General features: G+C 38.5%; 1 protein-coding gene across 5 annotated transcripts in view; it reads left to right on the forward strand.

The window, feature by feature from the left end:
• The window catches only part of LOC149917922 (uncharacterized), a 172,681-nt gene that overhangs the window by 135,796 nt on the left and 13,372 nt on the right, over window positions 1–23,513 (forward strand). For 4 of the 5 annotated variants that reach the window (XM_090142044.1, XM_090142045.1, XM_090142041.1 and 1 more), the window contains 3 exons: window positions 10,340–10,405; window positions 10,951–11,141; window positions 11,864–12,018. In XM_090142044.1, the coding sequence (XP_089998170.1) occupies window positions 11,959–12,018 (60 nt within the window). In that variant the 5' untranslated portion in view covers window positions 10,340–10,405; window positions 10,951–11,141; window positions 11,864–11,958. The remainder of the gene's footprint in view (window positions 1–10,339; window positions 10,406–10,950; window positions 11,142–11,863; window positions 12,019–23,513) is intronic. The other variant, XM_090142043.1, reaches the window with a different exon arrangement.

Raw genomic sequence — 23,513 nt, forward strand, 5'->3', positions numbered from 1 at the left:
ACAGGTTCACTGCAGCTCCTTTGAGGTAGATTAGCAAACTCTGGCTTTGCCTTGATTACACACTTTCATGGATGCAGATGCATCCTTGCATCATTACTTAAAACAAATGTTCCTTTTTGGAGCAACAAATTAGATTTGATTTGAGGATAGTGAAGTGATTGGTGCCAGCCACATTTCTTTGGACTTTACAGCAGCCTTGTGTCATCCCTGCTTGCAGAAATCTGATTGTGATGTTCAGGGGACAGTCACCATGACTATTTCAATGGAAAATTACCAGACAGACAGACTCCTCTGTGCCCTCCCTCTCCTTCTAAAGAAAAATTTTGAACCGGTTTTAGGCATTTGGTTCTCCTTGTGCAGTTGGTAAAGGGAAATAAGCTTGCAGGCAGCCTGGTGCGTAATGAGATTACTCAGGAAGTGGAGTTCATTTGCTAGCATGAAAAGGATCTCTCCTCCAAAGAGAGGACTTCATTTCATACTCTAAAGGCCTGCCTGTAATGCAGCCAACCCTGCTCATCCTTTTGAGACAGTGCACAAAAGAGTTCAAGGGTGCATGGAAGCGAGAGAGTCTGAATTTGTAGGCACTGTTCTGAGAGCAGTGCAGTGAGAGGGGTCGGGAAAAGAAATTGTGTTTTCCAGCCATGACATCTGAGCCTGCTCGTGCATTTTGAAAGAAAAGTCTCCAGAGGAAAATAAATATATAATTGGTGTTGAGATACAGTGCTCTGTGCTGAAAGACAGTGCTGCCAAAGTTTGCTGAGTTTGGTTTAAGTCTGTCCAATGCATCAGCACATTCCAGGAGTTCATTTGATCATCTCCCTACTTTGTCTCTGAATTGTGATATTTATTAAACTAAACAGCCACTTGCTTGGATCTATTTTTCTTCCCAAGTGCATGCAACGCCAGTGTTGATACCCAGAGAAATCTATAGGCCAGAATTTAAGTGCTTACGTATGTTGGATGGCTCTGTAAGCACACACTGTCAGAAGCACTAGTTTCTATTTGACACTGAAATCCAAGATCTATGGGAATTCTTGTGGTCCAAATTTCCACCAACATCCTACTTCTCTGTGTGACAGCATAGAAACAACAGGGTAACAGATTTCTGTATTTATTTCATAGTTTCATACAGTTTGTTATGGTCCATGGGTTTTGAAGAACACAGGATAGTAGTGCCATGATCCTTTGGCATGATATTGTTGTACCATACATCCAAGCCACAGCAAATACTGAATGCAGATGCAGACCCAACACCAGATCATATGACTCCCTTATAGCTGGAAACAGGTGGCATCCATTAAAAATCTGCACTTGTTTATAATTCCGGTTATCCATTTCTCAAATCAATCTCAGCTGCAGCATGCTTATACCATAGGAAAGAGAAGAATCTAGCAATACAGCAGACAGGGCTGGAAGTGTAACCAGTTTTTAAAGCAGCCTGGGTGTTTGGGTGGCTTTTTCTTCTTCTTTTGTTTCCATTCATAGATCTTTTTTATTGACAACCTTATTATAAAAATAACGTTTCATAAAAACATAACTGAGAGGTTCTAGAAAACTGATGCTTTCAATCAGTAATTTCAGATTCTGCTCTGGTGGGCAAAGATAACTATTTCTGTCTCAGTTTATGTCTGTAACTTAGGAGACCTGTGGAGTTTGGCAGCTACAGTTCCCATGGACGCTGCCTCTGCCATGTCTTCCACTTCTCAGAGATCACATAATGGCCTGGGTTGGAAGGGACCTCAAGGATCATGAAGCTTCAACTCCCGTGGACCACAAAACATGTTATCTAACACGTCTCCACCCACCCCCCCTTATGGACCACAAGATATGCTATCATATTAAGTAATGAAAAAAAAATATTTTTTGCTTCATTCGATGTTTTTTTCCACTAGATGTCAGAGGTGAAGAGGGCTCCTTGCACTCGTTTCTCTTCATTTTCCAGGGCTTATGCCACACATGGGAAATGAGAAGAGGTCACCTATTCTTCTCTATAATGGCATTGAAAGAGCAATCAGGAAGCGGAGGCATGGTGATGTAGGTAGGCTATGAGCTACTACATCTCTGAGAGCAAAGGCATCTCCTCCTCACCTTTCTGGCTCCCTGATGGCAGTGCCAAGTTGTGCTGAAAACCTATGTGCTGCCAGCCCACTCCAACCCATGGCTGGAGGCACGCAGCCCAGACCTGGAGGAATAACGAACAGGCCATATACACCAAAGGAGGAAGACTTTTGCTGAGTTGTCTCCCTTATGAAATGACAGCCTTTCTTTAGACCATTTAAATCAGTAATTTCAATGTTTCTTGTGATTAACATAGCTTTGGGGAAATATTTTCCCTGCATATAAAGAAGAGCATGCATCTGTGCCTTTAAAGGATGAAGCAGACTCAAAACATTGCCATGTGGTTAGCAAGTTAAAGACTGCAACTTCTCCCTAGTGTGCTTGTGTTCACCAGATTCATCAAATCTAAAATAAATTATAATTTCCTAGGCTATTGTGTTTAACAAAGCTTTGGAGACATCAGTTGTCTTATTAACATTTTTATTTCTTTTTTTTTTTTTTTTTTTTTACTAATATTATCTCAGAGAAATTAAGGAGATGTTATTAGTTTTTGAAATTATGGAAAAAATGTTTTTTGTCTTTTTAGTACTTAATGAATGCTGTGGTGTATGCTTTTGTGTGCATAATGAAGCCACATTTTTCCTCATTTTCAAAATCTATTTGGGAGGACAGTCTTGGTACTTGGAGATAAACTGCATTTTCTTCGAAGGAAATAGTGTCAAATGCCCAAGGATTTGTGGGATTTTCTCTATTATCTTTCATCTATACAATAATGAAGATATCTACTGGCAGATTAACTCTTCAAAAGCAATATTCATCCAGTGTACAAGGAAGTGCACCTGCCTGAAAAAAAAAAAAAAAAGAACAGCAAAAGGACTTTTTCTCTTATCACACAGTATCTACCCATCTTTACATTTATCCTGGGTGGCTATCTGTGACAAAAGATAAGTGATTATTGTGAATCATCAGGATGTCAATTGTACATAAGAGTGACTAGATTGAATTTGAAACTCCCTCCATTCTTTCCTTAGCTCCTTCAATCTACAGTGTTAGTTTGCTTTTTATTTAAATATATATTTTTTAACTTTGTTGACTTTTTCCATTCTCCAAGCTGAGCTTTTTCTAGTTTGTGTGAATTCTGTGGTGTGAAGTGGAAGGTGTATCTATACAAACAGATGAATTACTATATTATTCTTGTGACTAACCTTCCCTTCTAGAAGGCTATGGGGTAAACAGACTCCTGCCAGATTATTCATATTCAGTAAGATAAACCCGAGTTCACAAAAGAACTCTTATTCTTAGAATTACAGCATGTAATAAAACCATGGTATAGTCCTAAGTGCATCCTAAGTATGCAGAGCATTATCAGGCTCAGTGGGAACTTTATGTCCCTGAGAATCGTGGAAACTAGCTGTAGTACCATAAATTCCTTCATGCAGGGGTCATTCTCTCTCCTCTTCCTGATGCTCAGGAACAAATAATCATATTAACTAAATATAATGCATATCACATATCATGCAGTGGTAATTGTTTCCAGTGGAGTTGCTATATCCCATAGGTTTTAATACAGTGCTCTAGATTTCATGCAAAATGAACAAATAATTCATGTTGCCCCCATAAAATTTCTCTCTGACCCCATCTCTGATGCATAATTCTGTGAGATGCATGTATAAATTGAGGAGACTTAAAAGACAAGATCACTGTTCTCTGTTGTGCTTTGCTTAGACTGAGTTGTTTCTGAATATTGCTCTCCAGCATCTGAGATGAACGCAATAAACATCCTTTCCTCAAGAATAGCTTGGCTGTAGATCACATGGTGTGTTCAAAACTCAGCCACTATAGTGTTTTCTCTATATTATTTTTAAATGTAAGCAAAGCAGACAAAGCAGAATATTTGTATTCAGTTTGTAGTATTCCCATCTGATTGTGCATCTGCAAATTTGTACTTTTTGACTGCCTTAACATAAGATATCTTGGGATGAACTGCAGTTATTTATATATGATACAGAAATGCAACCACGGTATTTTTGCAAGATGCATACAGGACTACACTCAGAAATATCTAGCCTTTCACAGTTGCCATCCCATTCATACCCATCTGTATATCTGCATTACTCCATCACAGACTGAGCAACTTAGTGTTGTGATGAGCTGGATCTTGCTCTATCAGCTCTACTCTCCTCTTTGGATACAAAGCCATTCAGTCTATTTGAATGCACTGAACTCTCTTCCTCCCTTCCTCCCTCCCTTCCCCACAGACAAAAATAGGCTCTTAGAAAATCTGAGCAATATCTAGGGGCAAGTTTTTGTGGGTCCTGACATCTTCTGGGATCCATTGGCACATACTGGCCCTATTGCTGGTAAAAATTATTACTGCTCTACCTATCTAAATGCATGTTAGAGTTACTTTTCTTTGTAGAGGTTCCTGTGATGCTGTGTTTTGGATTTGTGATGAAAATAGCGGTGATAACATGCTGATATGTTTAAATGTTGCAGGGCAGTGCTCACACAGGGCCTTTTATGCTTCTTGTGCTGCTCTGCCAGCGAGGAACTGGGTGTGCATGAGGTGCTAGGCAAGGACATGGCCAGGACAGTGACACAAACTGGCCACAGGGAAATTCCATACCACGTCAAGTCATGCTTGACAATATAAATAAGAACAAACTCTTCAGCAGGGTCTGTTGTGATAGGACAAGGGGAAATAGTTTTGAACTAAAAGAGGGGAAATTTAGACTAGATGTAAGGAAATGTTACTTTTGTGCATGTGACTTTTGCTTTACCTAGGAAACTGTCTCAAACTATGAGTTCTTGCACTCTTAACTTTCCAGTTCTCTCTTCCATCCTACCTGGAAAGAGTGAGTGAGTGACAGTGCAGGCCTTTGCTGCCTGCACAACAGATACAGTGGAGAAATTCTCCAAGAGAAAAACATGGAAAACCTCCTCCAATTTCTTTTTTTTGAGAAAAAAAAAATAGGAAGCATAACAAAATCCTGTATTAATATTTCTTATCAAAGACTGTGCCAGTCCCTTTGTGCAAAGTCCATCTAAATGGGGCCACTCTGGAAGTGCATTCCCTGTGGGCATGCACGGGGCAATTCTCTATGTAGGAGTGACATGGATTGTAGAGTTTTATTGCTCAAGGTGGTTTGATGCAGACTAAATTAGATGTCCAAACAGAGATGGATCATATGGTGAAAGACAGCATAAACTGCTGAATCGCTTGATACTCCGTGGGAGCTATGTCTGGTATCTTTGCTTGCTAAAATTGAGCTTAGTGAATGTCTAGGCCAGTTTCAGCTTTCAGTCACTCTGACCAAGTGTGGCTGTGCTGGAAGACTGAGATACTTGTGCAGTCGAGCACCTATGAAGTCAGCAAGTTCCTGGAACAGCTTGGAAAGTGTTTGGTTTGACATTACCTCACCTAATGTGAAACCAGCATTAAAACTTCCCCTCAAGCAATATATTTAATTGCATGCTCTTCTGATGAAAAAAAAAAGTCAGATTCATTCTATCAATAAAGACATTTTTTTTTTCTTTTCCTCTTTTCCTTTTTTCCTCTTTTCCTTTTTTCCTCTTTTCCTTTTTTCCTTTTTTCCTCTTTTCCTTTTTTTTTCCTCTTTTCCTTTTTTTTCCCTCTTTTCCTCTTTTCCTCTTTTCCTCTTTTTTTTCCTCTTTTCCTCTTTTTTTTCCTCTTTTCCTCTTTTTTTCCTCTTTTCCTCTTTCTCTCTCATCTAAATACAAAGTATTTAGAGGGATTTCTAGACAACTTAGAGTCTTTCTTGGAATAGAATACATCTTGTGGTAGTTATGTACATCTTTAATGCTTATACAAAATAATAGCTTTCGTTAGAAGTCTAATTTATTTTTCTTAAAATAAACCCTAGTTAAATATTTTGCATGCTATATTCTGATATGATTAAGTTAACTATTTCCATTATTTCTTTCTTATTTCTTATGCTGTCAGGAGTAATGTTAAATTTATCTGTAGCACTATTTGTTACCTTTTTAGCCCACACTGACAATATTCTTTAAATTGGACTATTGTGTTAATTGAGAGGGTGGAGTTTTATTCTCATGGTTCAAGCTTCTAAAAAAACCCCACAACATAAAACCAACAAGAAACACAACAAACAAAACCAACAAGAAAGCTGGGCCCCTTTTCCTTCCCGTTCTGTGTTTAAAGACCTATAGCAGCATGAATGAAACATCACCAAACAATTGCATTCCCCCAGCCCCCAGGGAGCTAATGTATTTTATCAGCATTTACAATGAAAAGAACAAATATCAGAATCTCAGCATTACCATGACTTCAATTCTCCTCCCCCTGCATTATTATTTTTTTTAAACTCATTTTAAAGAGCTGCAGGTTGCCATTCCCTGCTCTGTGCAGGAGAAGCTCTAATAATGGGTCAGAATTCACACACACACGCACAACCCCCACACTTATTCATATATATATATATAATATATTTTTTATGGTATGGCAGAAGATATTATCTTGATGATTCTCTATTCACAGTGCTACCTCTAATCCAATGCAGAACCAGATTACCAACCCAGCCTTTTGAAGCCTTGATGTTATTTTGCCTGATAAATTGGTCACAAGACTAAAATTGAAAAGAAACCCTGTTTTTATTATTGGAGACAAATCTAGCAAGCAGGAAGCATATGTTGTGCTTTGGACCACATGCTGGGGATTGGGAGCTAGAGGGCTCTCACACCAATCAGTGACTTCAAACAATCCCTGGCGTCCACCTGGGACAGAATCTGTGCCATTAGTCTTCACTGGAGCAGCCATCTAATGCCACCAGGCAGCCCCAAGGAACAGAGGAAGCCACCTGACAAAATGTCACAAGGAAGAAAGAAAAAGAAATAATCAATACGTTGGGTATTGATTTGCATTATTTTTTTTCCCCTTATAATTTGATACCGATGTATGTTGATCAAGTAGGGAGGGGGGGAGAGGCAAGTTCTAGAGGCTAAGACAGTGCTTATGCGAAAGCTTTAATGTTAGGGAGCTAATGCAAAGATCACAATAAGTGTGCAGACTGGCAAGCACTGTATTTTTCAAAGGGCAGCGTTGAGTATTGATCTGCATTAGAAATGATAATGAGGTTATTTTGTGTCTTGGTGTAATGCCTTAACATTTCAGTGCTTCAAATGCCTTGGAGTTAAAATATTGGATCCTATGAATTTTTGATCCTTCTAACTCCAGTTCCTAAATTTTTCCATCATTACAAGTAGCTATTTCAGTTTTGCATTCCTGGGCTATTGCAGCCACTTTGTCATACTGTTTTAGCTTCTTGTTTCAGTGTAAGTGCTTGTGAAATAGGAATTACAGAAACCCACCCCCACGGAAAGGAGCTTTCCTTTGCGAACATCTTGCAGTCTCTTTCATGTTTAAAATATTTTAACTGAATGGAAGGAATGAACCTTTCAACTTTTCCAAATACAGGTGAAGATCAGTGCTTATGGAGAATGTGGCACATTTTTGGTGATTGGTTCTGGAACTACCTTGGATGCTTTGTTTTGATCAATAGAAAACATTTCCTAATTCCTTGTGACTCTTCTGCTGATTTGTGTATGTATAATGGTCGCTTGGTTAGTGAAGCAATGTGAATAAATTATTAATGTGAAGGCCAGATTTTCATTTAGTGCAACAGCACAACATTAGTAATTAGACTGGCTGAGGTTAGCAGCACCAACATACTGCATGAAACATGGAGAGGGAAGCTTTGCTGTCACAACTTTCTGCTGAGAGATGAAAGAAAATCTTATAATTTGATTCTTAAAATCTGTCTTTTCTGATGAATATCTTTTGTTTTTCAATTTATTTCTAACAGTTGGTTGGAAATGAAGATAATAAGAGTGAATTAAGGTTGATCATAGAATCATAGAATGGCTTGGGTTGGAAGGGACCTCAAGGATCATCGAGCTCCAACCCCCTCACCTTTGGTGCTGTATGTTAAAAGATTTTGCTAAGAGAACAACTCTGGTTTTATCCTGACACCATTCAAGTTTCATAAGCCTATTTGCACAGTTAAAAATATAATCCCTGTCTAACATTTCAGAATTCAAGCTCTCCTCATTCTTTTTCTTTTTTTCTGTAGCTGCTCAAATTAAAAACAAAACAAACAAAAAAACCTCCAGAAAACTATAAACAGTCATGTCTAGGCGCTCCAGGTTAAAGTCTCTCTCTCTCATTTAAAATTAATGACTGTCAAAAATACTGCAATCTGATTAAAAAAATGTGCTAGCGTCAAGAGAGGCATGCATATGAATATGTTACTATCTATATGATTCTGAATCATGCAGTTAAATTTTAAAAGCATAATTCTCTTGATTTAATTAAAGTTAGCCCCAGTATTAAAGAGTGGTGGAGAAAATGCTTTCAAAATGTGACTTATTTTCACCATTTTTGGATTCTGTGCATTAGAACTGTAGTGAAAAGCAGATGATTTACATTGCCTGTTGACCCAGACTTGTGGGTTTAAGTGGGCAGTATTTTCTCTAGGAAGTGTTGTTTCTAAATAACAAGGACACATTACAAATGATATCCCAAGGGCAAGATATTAGAAATGGTTGGTGGGAGCTGATGTTTTTATCACTGACGTAAACAGGACTTAGGCACCAGTAAGTGCTCCTGGGAATCCTCCTGTTAAAATTCTTTCGTTTCCTTTTGCCGATGAAATCAGAATGCTGCCACTTGCTTCTGTTTTTAATCTTGGTTATAGACTGCTGTATTTCCCTGCTTCCAATTTAGATTAGTTTTCAGACCGATTGTATGTTGAACACCTCTTGGTGTTCTTCCATCTGTGACTGTGTGTGTAGGGGGTTGATGTGCAAAAGCAACCACATTTCCTTGGTGTTATTCTGTCACATCTGAGGTCATGCCTAGCTTGTCTTGCCCAGCTACTTTGCTCTTTCTGCACTAAAATTAGTGTATGTGAAGACTTATTTGTGGCAAGCAGCTGTTGCAGTTTTCTCGTCCCTCCGGGGCAGAAGTTTGGGAACAGCAGAAGGAGGGAGGTTGCTGTCTTCAAAGTAGCTTTAAGTATGTGGAAGAAAGGAAATTTTTTTTTTTTTTTTTAAAGTCAATTGCCTAAAGTGCCAGACAGGGATCACTGCAAAGGCTCTGGTTACAAAAACCCTGCAGATTTCTGCCTGGGATCAGAAAAGAGAAACAAACAACTCCTTATGATTAAAATGAATAATTCTTTGTGCATAAAGCACAACCTCCCCAAACTCTAACTTTCCTTATGTTAAGTTTAATGATTGATCAGAGTTAGTTGTGCCCAATTATTGCATCATGTTTGTTGACGTAAGGTTCATACTGTGGTTCATAACATCCCAGCTATGCTTTCTCAAGCAGCCAAGACACTCTATTTATCGCTATCTAGCCAGAGATGTTTTGAAGTAAAGATAAGCTGTTTGCTATTAGAACAGCAGCATTCAGGAGCTCCTTTGACTGATTTACAGCCTGTCCCAGTATAGCCAGCTATTTACAGAGGTCTGAGAATGGGAGCTGGTTTTCATGAGCCACGATCACTCTTTCCCATTGATTTCACAGGGTGCTTTGGGGGGGATAAAAAAAACTGAAGCTGACAAGGTCTGCTTGGTTATTCTTGTCCCAGCATATGCTGTGACCCCACAGTCCTGCTCCTTCTTTATTAATAACTATATTGAACCAAAGTAGTTTTTGTAATGCTCTGTAGGGTGTCCTTTTATTAACTTCTCTTTATTCTGAGAAAAACCTATTAGTTATAACTCTTTGTTTCCTATTATTTAACTGGAACTTAATCCTTAACATGACTTGCTCTTTATCCCTTACTTATTTGTTCTCTTTGATAGTCTCCAGTGAGGGATCCTACCAAAAGCCCTTTGAAATTACAAATAATTGACACCCACCACATCCCCCTTTTCCACTATTTTATGAACTTCTGCAACACATTGCGGAAGACAAAGGAGCTTGTCTGGTGCTAGCTTCTTAGGCTAGTGCAAAGGCAGCTCTGCTGGTGTCATCCTATCAGCTGATGTTTATCTATGTGCAGTATTTCTCTGTTGATAATTGCCAGCTCCCATCTATTCCCCACTGGAGAAGTGACCCCTCCAAATCGGCTGTCATATGCTTACAGTAATAGTCATTATTGGGGAATGTTCAGAGTGCTTTTAAGTAGGAAGAGGAGATCTTGGAAAAAGATTTTGACTCAGATGCAGCAGAAGCATTAAGTCCTGTACAGGTAACAAAGCAAAACAAAGTGAAAATATGTTTGATTTGTAGATCTGTGCTTGCCCAGGAATTTGCCTCGCCTCTCAGTAGTACAGAAGACACTTGAATCATACACAGGTGATGTAATTTTTTTTTTTTTTCCATTTTCCCCTTGTTTCCCATTTCCCATTCTCTTCTTCATGCTCTTTTCTTCTTCACGTTCTTTTCTCAGTATTGAGTATACTATGAGCATGGCACAGAAGAAACCCTGCCCAGCCTATGGAGCCAACCTGGAGATGTTTCCCTGTATGGTGGGAAATGGAGTCATACTGGCCATCATGGATCACCACTGTTCCAACTCTTTCATTCATGTATGGCTTATGGCTCACTCCTTCCAAATCTCTGGGTTTTCTCTGGGTTCTTATCCCCTTATGATCTCTCTATTCATTTGCATATAATCCTTATCTATATTTCACTTTGAGGCCTTTTTTCTAGTCTTACGATATTCTGTGCCTTTCCTGGAAAAACGTCACTACTCCTCTTCACCAACACAAGCTCCAGGTCCTGATGCAGACATGCTACTCCAGTTTACCTTGGTGCCTGAACTCCATGCTTTGATCACCTGTGGGTGGGCTGTGAGTGAGGGTCAGGGACTCAGCTGTTGCTCGGTTTCTTTCTACCAGCTTTGAAGTGCTTGTTGAGCTGAAACCCCCACTGAGAGATCAGACATTCCTCTGCTGAGGGTCTTCAGCCATGCACAGCTTTCAGAGGGGGATGTTCTGGCTCTGGCTGAAGTGATGATAGAGAAGAAGGTTATTACTTGAAAACAAGGAGGGCTCTAACTCAGCATTACTGCTAAACACAGTGACTTGTGGTAAGCAATCCTTTCTGCACACTAAAAAATACTCAGAGAGCATTTTAGCTGGTGCTAACTTCTTAGGCTGGTGCAAACCACATCTAACAACATTCCCTCCAGTGCCAGTTAACACCACATAAGCACTTAGACTTAAAAATAACTTTTTTTGTAATTTTGTAGAGCTGTACATGTAGAGCTGTACAAGTACAGCATTTCTAAAGGGGCTTATGCTATGGATGCATTGTTAATCTCTGAAAGGTTGAAAGATTTCAAGCAAAGATCTTATAGAGCTGCCTATAAGAATTTGGATTAATTATTTCAAATTCAAACTGTTTCACAAAATCAAAGGGGAATTAAGATTTTTATTTCTTTCTTCCCTTTTGTTTTTCTTCATTATTTGACAAAGCCCAGAGAGTAATCCCATCTTAAACATGAATATAAAGTAGTCCTAACAGATGCTCTGTCTGCTACAAAACTTTATTTAAACAGGCATGGTCTGCATGTAATATGCACATGAAGGTCAAAGCTTGTAGACTGTGGTACAAAAACACAAAGCTTTGGCATCACTTTAATTACTTTTATTTGTAATTTTTTCAAGTGAGTTTAGTGAATGATTAATGGTATTGGCTTAGAACTGGCACAGTACTGGCAAGAACTGTGTGAAGTCAACATTGCCTACATACCTCTGTCCTGACCCTCAGCACTTTTTCTATTCCCCATTTTCCATCTTTCTGGAACAGATCCTGCCAGTTGTGTGCCAAATGGACTCCCGTTTTCCAAAGCACTTAACAGCTGAAATGAAATTGGGAAGGAAATTTAGGCTCTAAAGCCTGTGATGTTTTGCTTCTCCTACTGTACAGTGAATGCCACTAGAATTCGGGATGCCTTTGTCCAGGTGAGTTCTGTTTTGCATGAACTGTCCATGTTTTATGCATTGCCACCTGGATTTTGCTGTGGTACGACTCCAAATTAGGAGCTGAAGAGTCCTGCCTTTGGAAGGAACCCTCTGAGCTGATAGAAAGAACAAATGAGATATGGATTCTACTGTTGGTGTCGTATAAAAGCCCATGTACTGGGGATTTTGGTCAAGGAGTGTTTGCATTTCCCTTTTCTAGCCCTCCATGGGTACAGCATGTATTGTGTTATATAATGTGGGGATAGAAGGCATGGCAGTCCAGGACCAATCTCTTTCCCACCTGTCTAAATGGCTTTGCTGCAAGAGGTCCTGCAGGGCTTCTAGACTGACTGACCCCTTCCTCACAGACACTCCTAAAGTAATGCCTCCTGTTTCCATTTCCATGGAAACAACGACAGCAGATACAAAGAGCACAATAACGCTATTTGATAGAGCAAGTTCTCAGCTATAGAACACTTCCTTAGCATAGTCATCAATACTAGGAATGCATTCTCACCAGTGATGAGCAAGAATCTACATACCGTGTTCGTAAATGTAAAAATCTGCACCACAGAAGGTTTAACTGTTGCTATGATGATGCCATTGCTGAAATGCACCATTCACCGCCTCTCTGTGCTCACAACCATGATTTGGTTTCTATAAAGATTTGATGAATGTCAGTGGGTGCCATTTTTTCCACATGGGGGAATTCAGTGACACACCCTTTCTTCATACGCACTTCCATATCAGATGCCATTCTGTCAAACTGCCCCTCTGCTGCAATCTGTCAAATGGCAACAAAGTGTAATGGAATATTGGTGGGAAGGTTCAACCTCTGCTGCCACATGACTAACATCCACCTCTGATCATGTGGGCCCACATGATATAGTAGGAGGCATTACTTTCAGAGCAGCTCTCATAGCTTTGCTAAATGCTGTGGCCAAATTTCTAAACACTTGCTGAGCTTTGAGGGGATTGAAGCAGATTTGTGCATATGTGTGGCGCCATGAAAACCTCAGTGACTTTGTGTGAACAGGAAAAGGATGCTGTTTTCAGCAGAGTAGGTCTTTTTTTTCCCATTTCTTCTTTTTTCCTTATTTCATTTTTTTTTCTATTTTTCTCTCTTTCTTCAAAAAAGGAGGTAGGAATTCTGAAAAAACACTGAGTTTTTTAAAAACTTATTACTGTGTGGATGCTTCTGAAAACTGGTAAGAAAACTAAAGCAGAGAGAAGGGAGAAAGAAACTCCTGACTTCTGTTTTACTACTTCATGCCTGGAAGAAATACGGAAAGTATTTGGAAAATATGAAAATGCTATATTTACCTCAGCATTTCTTGCAGCAGACAATTTTTCCTGTCCATAAACTTTCAAACGGAGATATTTTCTCAGAGTTTTGATAGGGAATTCTTGTATCTTAACCATTCTGCTTTTGTTCTGAATTATTTGCCGTGTGGTTTCAGATTTTCAGACGTCAAAATTTGAAGGAAGACTTGTGCTAACCCCTGTGGGTATTATGTTGAGCTTCACCTAGTTCTGGTAACAAGTGTGAGTTGACCATAGAATTTGCATGTGTCTGAATCTAGATTTCAAACATATCACATTCAAAGTCAATCTTAAACTTTTGGGCTTGGCTTTAGATGTGGGTTTTAAATTTCTTGATTAGGGCTTTAAAATGCTGTTTCAGGCCTTTCAGTTTGCACATTCCTCTCCTTTTGTGCTGAATAGATCTCAATGTGGCGTAAGTTAGATGAGATCTTTCCTTTAAAGCTTTCATTAAAACCTTATTTTCTCTCGTTTTTAATGTGTATGTAGTTTGTGTGCCCATTAGTTGTGTAATAATGCATTTCCTTTACTTTTTTCTGTCTTTTTAATTATGACAGTGAGTTGAAGATGTACTCTCTTCTACAACAATTTCGACTTTTTAACTGACTTCTTTATCACAGCTTTTGCCAAGTTTTTTGTAGATCTTTTAACAATAGCAAGACAGCCTTTCAGACTGTGAGTGAATTTGCAATCTGATCACGTACTGCATGTCTTTGAAAAGAAGGAAATACAGAGACAAAGACAGAATGTGATAGAATTTTATTTAATGCATTGGCATGAAGTGTAAATACATACTGAATACAGATACTAAACTTTCCTAGTTCTGATATGAAATAATTACCCCAGGGACTTCTGTGTAAAGTAAGCCCCATAAAACCGTTCAAATATGGATGATGCATTTCAGGTGACCTCTTCTTAATATTAAAGTTCATCCACCAAATGTAAATGTGAATGTTTACTTAGTGACAGTATTTTACCTTAGAAAATGAAGAGAATTTTTTTCAAGTATGAATAACTATTATTTTAGTGTCATAGAAGATAACACGGTATGTGTAGTATGTCACATTTAATTTGTTTTTTTTTTATTTGACTGATTTATTCCATTCACAGACTTGTTGTCCTACACAAAATAGGATTCTCTTGTACAAATCTGTGGCCAAATCATTAATGTCATTAGAGGACTTAGTTGTCACATTTGGATGTCTAAACTATAGTAAAATACAATACTCCAATCATAGAGCATCCTGTGTTGGACAAGACCAATAAAGATCACTGGATTAGCTCCTGACTCCACACAGCACCACCCAAAAATCCAAATCCTATGCCTGAGACTGGTGTCCCAACTCTCCTCCTCTCCCTGTGAGGAGCTGCAGGCTGCCATGAGGCCTCCCCTCAGCCCCCTCTGCTTTGGGGACCTCATCCTCTCCTCACCTCTTCCCCTCCAGACCTTTCATCATCTTTGCAGCCCTCACAAGTTTGCGTTGGTCTCCCTGTTCACATCAGTCTAGCATGGCATGGTAATTACCTTTACATACAGAGAATGGTAACTAAGACTTGTACTGTGTTCTCCAGAACTAGATTTTGTTTTTGTTTCTTTTTTTTTTTTTTCAATTTTCCTTTTTTTTTTTCTTTAGTGGTAGAAGTTATATTATACACAGTTAAAGTAGTTTTCCAGTGACTTTGTACTTTCAGCTGTGATATTCTCTTTGAAACTTCTGGCATATAGAGAATTACTTTCTCACTGTGTCTTGATATGTCCACTGGTAAAAGTAGATAACATTCAGTTCTCTCTAAGGAATGTCCGTATCTGTATATATATAGCTTTTCCCAAAGAAGTTTGAAAGTGTAAAATGAGGTATTCTGTAACAGTTGAAGAGCTATTATAAAAACTGAAAAATGGAAGCATATTTTCATGATTCAGCAGGAGTTAAACTGTGGTCCTCTGATACTGAAATGGAAGTTTATCACTGACTTTGGCACTACGCAGTTATGGGTAGAATCAAAATCCACACAGTAGCCATCTGTGCCCTTTATGGCTAGCAGTTGTGTTAAGCTGGAAGTGAAATGGATTTGCTGACCGTCCTCTCACAGGCTTATCTTCTCTCCCAAAATGGTGCACTAGGAAGCACTATTGTCCTTAACAGCAGCTCATTAAATGCCTTGCTTTTCCATTTGTGACATTTGTTTTCTCCATGGCCAGTGGTACGGAATCTCCTATCTGCAACTTAGACAAGCAAGTATTAGTTCTAATCTCTCTGTAGGCAGTCCACATCTCCTAAATGCTGTGCTGCCGTGAAGTCCTGTTGCTGATTTGCTTTTCAGCCTGGCAGCCTTGCTTCAAGTCCCTTAAGTAATTCTCAGGGTGGAGGTGGTAAGTGGTAGCTCTTAACATTATGCTTCAACTCAAGAATGGATATTAAGCTACTGTTCTTACACTGTACTAGTCCGAATACTTTTTTCATTCTTCCAGTCAAATTTGCTGAAGCTGCCACATCTTTTCCAATTCTAGATATTTAAACATCTCTATTTTCTTCACCTGCCTTCTCCAACTGTTCAAATTCTCTTCTATTGGAATACACTGACTAAACATTTTTGGAAGGAAAAACAATGTTTGGAGGATGACTATGTATGCTTCAGTAATTCTAATTAATTTTAAGGCTTATTCAAATTCAACTCAACTTTTGTATTATTTGACTCTGAGATGACATGAGCCCATTGCAATGATATAAATCTGAAGTTTTGCTTAAAAAGAAGGAGGAGAAAGCAAAATTTACAGTTAGGTTAAATAGGCTAATTCTGTGATTTGAATGAGCTATTGAAGGCAATATCAATGAAAATGGAGAATTGCTGAAAGATTGTCAGAGATAGAAGCATAAGAAGGAAAAAATAGAAATAAGCATCAAGGAATTTTGAGGCTTTGTTTCAGTTCTGCTCCAGGCAAGGGTCAGCAAAGAGATGATAGGACAGAATTAAAATTATAGTACAGAAAGATCAGAAGAAAAAAAAGTCTGACATGGAAAATATGAGTTTGAAGAGTAGAAATGAGTCTGTGTTTACAGGTGGAGAAAAATATGCTAAACTATTCAAGGCCAGATTGGATGTGGCTCTGGGCAGCCTGGGCTAGTGGTTGGTGACCCTGGCCATAGCAGGGAGGTTGAAACTAAATGATCATTGTGGTACTTTTCAACCCAGGCCATTCTATGATTCTATGAAATTATAACAGACTTTTCTTAGCACTTTGCAGAGAAATTTGCTTCTCTGAAGGGAAAAAAGGACTAGGAAAGCATTTGGCCAGTTTACCTGCCTGCAAGAAACTTACTCACCCTGAGCCCTGTGATTTGCAAGAGTAAAAACACCCACTAAAACCAGCATGAACTTCAGTTTCTGTCTAAGTTAAGAACATATGGGAGGGAACAGAAGATGGAATCCTGGTGGGCATATTAAAAACCAAAAATGGTAGAGAGAGGGAAATACATCAAATCTTTTTCCTAAATGCAGGAAAATAAGCAGAGGTCATATGAGTTTGAAGGCTGAAATAATGTCAGAAGCCTAGGAGCCTCTAAAGAATAGAATCAAACAAACCCAAATGGTAATGCATAAGGGGCATATTACTGCCGGATGGCACATACGTTCAGCTCTGACAGAAAGCATGTGCACAGACTAAAAGGAAAGTATGTGAGCTTCAGATTTCATGGAAAGTGACAGTACCATATGTAGTTCCTAATGAGTTTGTAGTTTGCTAACTATGCCTAAAAAAGCTTATACAGCTGCTTAGTGAGATCAACTAGAAAAAGCTCTTTCTAAATCTCTCGGTAGGTTGCTGGTTCAAAGCATGAAGCACTTAAACTCTCTAAAGCTGTTACTCCTTTTATTACTTTCCATATCATCTAGAAACTTCAGTCTTTGGTCTATTGTTTAGGTGTTGTACCTGAATAGAACAGTACTGATTACTCCAAGGAGTGTGTTTTCTGAGTTTCTTTCTCAGTAAAGCACTGTTGGGCTGGTTATTGGCTGTGGCTCTGCTGCAGAGACTGGTTGGCAAAAAGTAGTATGTACGTTAATTGCTTTCAGTGGAGTTCAGAAATTCAAAACTATGTTGCCATATATGTTCAGCAGAAATACCTGTGTCTTCAGTGGACTCATGTTAGTGGGAGTCAGAAGGGGCAGGGTGTTTGGCTTTGACAGAGTTGTGAAGGTTCAGTGTGTTGGAAATCAGCTCTATTTGTCAGTAGAATCTGTGGTCTTTGCTTTTTGCATTAGAGAGACTGTAACAAACCCCCTGTAAATATTCATTGCGAAAAATCAAGTCTGCAAATGGAAATGTGATCAGAAGGTCTTTCTGCTGAATATGACATCAAATTGCTGAAACAGCTGCAAGAAAGAGCAGAGAGATGTGTGATGTATTTGGATTGAAGGGAATTAACAAACAAGATTTTGATTATTGTAGGCAGGTGCAAGAGATGTGCTTTTCCACAGCTACTCTTCAACATATATATTGACCACATGGTGCATGAAAGTGGATCAAGGAAACTGCAGCAGCAGCGTAAAGAAGCACATAATGACTGTACAGAAAGAACAATCCAAGCAGGGAAGAATAGATTAAGGCAGTCTTATTTGCACGTAATTTGTTCCTTTGTGAAAATGCTGAAGATCTTAAAAGCCTTGGTAAATGCCTTTAAGGGAATATGACAGAGAAAGGACCAAAAAAATCAATAGTCTTGATTCTTTTTCTCCTAGTTTGCATTAGTGTAGCCTACTGGCTGAATCTGTGTAATTTGGATGTCATCTAAATTTGCAGTTCAGACAGACTACTAAATGTAGCTCAACAAGACAGAGCCTTGTCTGTCTGATTGTGACTAATGTAGAGAAAATGAGGTGTCTGATAGGGAGCTCAAAACTGCCATTCCTCATGTAAACTGGAGATTTCAATTTTTCATTCCTTTTCAGTTAGAAATTACATCAGGAAACAAAGCACACATGGAAAATGCACAGGAAATCTGGCTTTTGCATTGACCATTTTTTTTTTTTTTTTTGCAAACTCTGCAGCCTTCTTTGATGTCACAAAAGATTAACCAATTAGTGAATTAAAGAGAAAAATGATTTTTTTTGGGGTGTCATTAATCAAGATTATTTCCTTTACCCTGGGGGGAGGAAATACCATAGGCAACAAGCTGTAATAATGCTCAGTGAGCTCTAATTTATTTGAACTACTTTCTAGGCAGAAGCTATGAAACTTCTTTCTGAGTGCATTCGCAGGACTCCTCTTTAAGCTTCTTAGGCCTGGCCAAAGAAATTGTACAGGAAATTAGTTTCTGCCCCTTTAATGGCTGGGATGGGAGATGAGAAGGCATGTCTTTAAGGCAGTGATGAAGAAATGGGTTGACACAATGACAGGCTTTTACACGTCTCTTTTTATTGAATACAGGCAGACATAAGATCCTTTTAATTGCTCATTTTCTACCTGCCATAGAGGACAACAGGAGGAAAAAATGAAAGAGCAACGCCGCTTGTCAAGTGATCCTAAGGATCTAGTTCTTCCAGAAGGATCCAAAGGGACTTTGTAGTTCTGTGACAAGTTACACTACAGACCCATCTTGTCTGCTGAATGCCATGAAGAAGACGGGGACATGCTAATCTTGCAATAAATGGAGGCTCTGATCTGAAAATGCTGAGGAATATGCTGAAGGGCAGGACTGCCAAAGTCTTTAGATGAGTAAAATGGAAATGGTAGAGCAGTTATTTGATCAGGATCTGGCATTAACTGAAAAAAGTAACTGTCAGACTGAATACTAGATACTGTTTTAAATCTGAAACTTTGGCTCAGTAACTCAGGAACAGTTTATTCTGTATAAAATTAAAATGACCACAAGAAAGGTAATTGGGAAAGCCTACTGTAATGGAAAATCTGCTGTCACGTCTCATAGCAAAGTAAAGCGTTGCATTAACTGCAGCATTGCTATCCTTGGAGACTGCTCCAAAACCAAACTGCAAAGACTTTCCTTGGTTTTAGTAAGGCCTGCAGGAGGCACAAATGAAGCATCTGATCATCCAGTGTGATGAAATGAGAGTTCACATTAGTTTGAAAGTGATCAAGGGGAAGAGGAGGTTTCCTGGCTTTGGGAAACATCTGGTTATTCATTAACGTGTAAATTTTCGGTACTCTTCCCTTGGAATTCATTACTTGGGAAAGATTTGGAGATTTCTCCTCCCTCTTTCTTCCCTTTTGTTACTTTCCAAGATGATGCAGGATTTATTTCCATCCTTCTCTACTTCCTCCTTTATTCTGTCAAAAAAAAAAAAAACAAAAAACCTTTGTTATTTTTGTTTGTTTTAATTTTTGATTTTTCTTTAATGCCTACTCTTTCCGTTTCAGAAATTGGTGACTGTAGAAGACATCCACTTTTAAGAGTATTTTGGGAAAATTTTACAAATTTTGAAATTACTCTGGTGTGACACTTCTTAAAAACAAAATGTTTATCACTGCACTTTGCAAGGCTCTTGCAGCTGACTTTGAAAAAGAAGCTATTAAAATATAACAGAATGAGTTGGGAGGGACCTTAATGCTCATCCACTCCCAACCCTCTGCCATGAATTGGTTGCTCCCCACCAGATCAGATTGCCCAGGCCCCCATCCAACCCAGCCTTGGGCACCTCCAGCAATGGTGCCTGTATCAGCACCTCTGAAATAACAGTCATATCAAGTCTTTCTGCCTTCTACAAGTAAATGCCATGATTAGCTTGTATTTCCAAAGATGGCTTTCCAATTGGGAATGCAAAATATTATATTTAGCATTTTAGATTCTTATCTAAAGACAGGCAGAAGTGCGATTGTTTAGAAAACACCAAAAACACCCCCAAAATACTGTGATATCAATTTTCACATTATTGAGACACAGGCATGAAAAATGGTGCATATGACATTATCCTATATTCTGATTTCAAGATCACAATTGTTTTCTCTTCCATATTGTGTGAAAGCTAAGACAAACTCATCACTCTTGCTGTGTCTACACTGAACTTGCAGAGCTGGTAGTGTTAGAGGTCTTCTAAAGCCTCATCCAAAAACACTTCAAAGACAAAAAAAAGTCTCATTGAATTCATTGCCTTTTTGCACAGGACCTTGAGAATACTATGCATGAATTCTTATACAATATACATAAAGCTCTACTAATATGTACAGGTCTTTTTCTTTTGTCTGTCTCTGCTTGTATGGATTTCAGTGCAGCTTTAGAGCAATAATTTAATTTCAGATTTAGCTGTACTGGGCATCTGAGTATATAAACACAATGAACAAGGAAGGTAGAGATAGGAAAGGTAAAGCAGAGATGAACCTTAGCTGCAGTCCTGCTCCTGATGCAGTCAGTGGGAGGTTTATTTCATATATAGAACTTGATCTAATATAAAAGCCACCCAATTCTGTCTGACTTCTGCAGTTTGTGCTTCTTCATTTTCTCATACATAATAAAATAGGCTTATCCTTTAGGGAGAAAAAAAAATATTTAAAAAATGACCTCATCTAATCCAGGGGGAGACCTCAGAAATCCAGACCAACTCTGTGATAGTAAGTAACAGTTGGTAAAATCTATCTGTTCTCAGCATTGAGCCCTTGAGTATAGCAAAGACAAATGAGAAATAGCTGTGCACAAAGTTAAATGCCTAGAACTCAGTTTCTGTACTGGAGAGGGCAGGTGACGTGGGTTCTACTGATTCTACAATATTATTTCTTTTTTGTTTGTTTGTTTGTTTCTTTTGTTTGTTTTTGACTGAGACTAACATTTATCTAATGACCAGCCTGAAGCTAGAAAACAGTAAGGCATTTCCACCTTTTTAGTGGGTTCATTTTCATATATTTGCTAGTGGTTGTCCCTCTCCCTTTCAGATAAGTTTGTCTGAGAATGATATCCTTCCTCTTCATGAGTCCCAACCAAAGGCAGACCAGGAGCAGCTGGACTTGAAGCACAAAGTCTACCTTTTTTGCACAACTGCAAGATATAGGCAAGCCTCCTTACTGCCTGTAGCAGTAGTATACCTGTGCAAAATGATAACAGTAATGTTCTAGTCTGATAGCACAGGATTTGTATGCTGGAGAAAGATGCTATTTTGCTTTTCTACCTATTTCATGATTATAATGTTGGATTCCTTTGAAGGTGGGAGTATTGCCTTAATGTAGTACTCTGCACTTTATGTCTTCTCCTATCTTATTCAACCCGTGCTTTCTTCCTTTTTCTCCCTCCTTCACTCTTTATCTCTGTTTCTAACTTCAGTTCCCTCATTCTTCTTATCTCTAATTTATCATCTCTATTTTTCTGTACCTTGTCTCAGTATTCTGACTTTCTCGCATATTCTCTGCTTTTATTTTATTTTTCAGTTCTAGCTTTTTTCCTCTGCTTCTAGTTTTATCTCAGTCTTTTCTCTTTTCCTCTTTTTCAAAGCTCCATTTCATTGATAACTGCACTGACAGAAGTCAAAGGAGATGACATCAAACTCAGCCAACTGAGTTTTTTAAGAACATGTTTCCCACTAATAGTCATGCTCATTATACATCTGTAAGCTATTTACAGCAGAGTCTGGGACAATTTTCCTTGCTTTATCATTTTCCAGTGACTTTAAACTGTCTTTTTTTTTCCTTGTGCACAGATTAGCTTGTGTCATTGTTCTATTGTTCCGTTTGTCTTTTAATCTATCAGCATATTTATAACTTCTGAGTTAAAATAATAAGAAACAGTTGAATCTGTGTAAAACAATACCATTTAATTTTTTTGGTGTTGGGGGAAGGCAAGGGAAGAAGTCTCCTTTATCTCCGTCCTAATGCCATTTAGAAAGAGGCTGTAATGAATCCTGGAGTACAAACTTGCTGTTTCCTCTGTGGAGGTAAGAGATCAGTTTTAGAATTTAAAGCTTTCTGAGCTAGCTGCTACTTGGGAAATCAGCATCTTTGAGAAAGGATCTTGCTATAAACCACTTCTTGCAGCATGTTCTTTTATAATGTTCTTGTACTAAAGCATTTCATTTTTTGCCCTGTTAAGAGTTTAAAAAAACCAAAAAATTAAGTTATAAAATGCTGCCAGACTTGGCCAGATTCTAGAAGCAAGGTGTACCTTTTATACTTCATCAAAATGCATTTTAAGACTTTTAATTTCACTTGCTCCCAAGAACATTCTGCATGAGTACAAAGTCCTCGGAAGTAGATTACAACATGCTGTTTTGTTAAAACAAAACCCTGTTCTCCATTTTGCTCATTATTTATTTTAGATCAAATGTAGCCAGCTTTTCTGTTGCACAGTGACTGGGGATGTTCATGCTTTTCTTAAACTCCAGCTCCTCCAACCTCCTCAATCACAATAAACAACTCCATATTTGCCATTTTGTCTGTTTCTGTCTCTTCAACCCCTCTTCTGTGGGTGATAGCTTCTCCAGGACATCCCCACCTACAAGAGAAGCAGTGCTTGGAGCTCTGTGCTATCCTGCAGGGTTCTTTTAAAGAAAACTCCTCCTGGGTGTATCCTCATGTCACGGTCACTCATTTCTTACTTACCAGAAATTAACCAGGCAAAAAATGACTTAAATAGCAGAATCTTAGGTTCGTATTTATTTTGTCCTGAAGTTTTCACTTTCTGAAGACTCATCAGCAAAACAGTGTCTTTGTTTCTTTAAAAGTTATTTAAAAATGTAGTCACATATTCAACTGTTTCCTTTTAAGTTCTACTCCTTTGACAGGCTACTTTAGGAAGGTCTGACTGTACATGATAAGGCCATAAATTTGATGCACAGATGGTCCAATCGTCTTTGTAATTATTGTATTCTGCCATTAGGTACACAAGGGTTTCATTTGTTTAAGATATATTTTTTCTTGTAATTGGAATCTGTCATGGCAGGTTGGATTGTCTGTTTGCTGGTGGACAAAATGTTCAGGTTTACTGGGATAGGTTAAACGCAATACGAGGATATTTTTTCCCCATTTTCCAATAAAGAATAAGTCATGTGTAATATATTGTACTATTGGCTGACCTAGCGTTGTCACAGAGATAATGCAGCCGTTGAGGGAAAGCATTCTGTGTGAGATTAGTGATTTGTTTTTAGAATGAGCTTCCTATTAACATTAAACAGAGAAATAGTAATTATTTGTAAACTGCTCATTTAAACTCACAATAAAACATTCCTGCTTGCTCAGG

This window comes from Phasianus colchicus, chromosome 5, assembly GCF_987193195.1.
Source record: "Phasianus colchicus chromosome 5, bPhaCol1.hap1.1, whole genome shotgun sequence".
Classification (NCBI taxonomy): Eukaryota; Metazoa; Chordata; class Aves; order Galliformes; family Phasianidae; genus Phasianus; species Phasianus colchicus.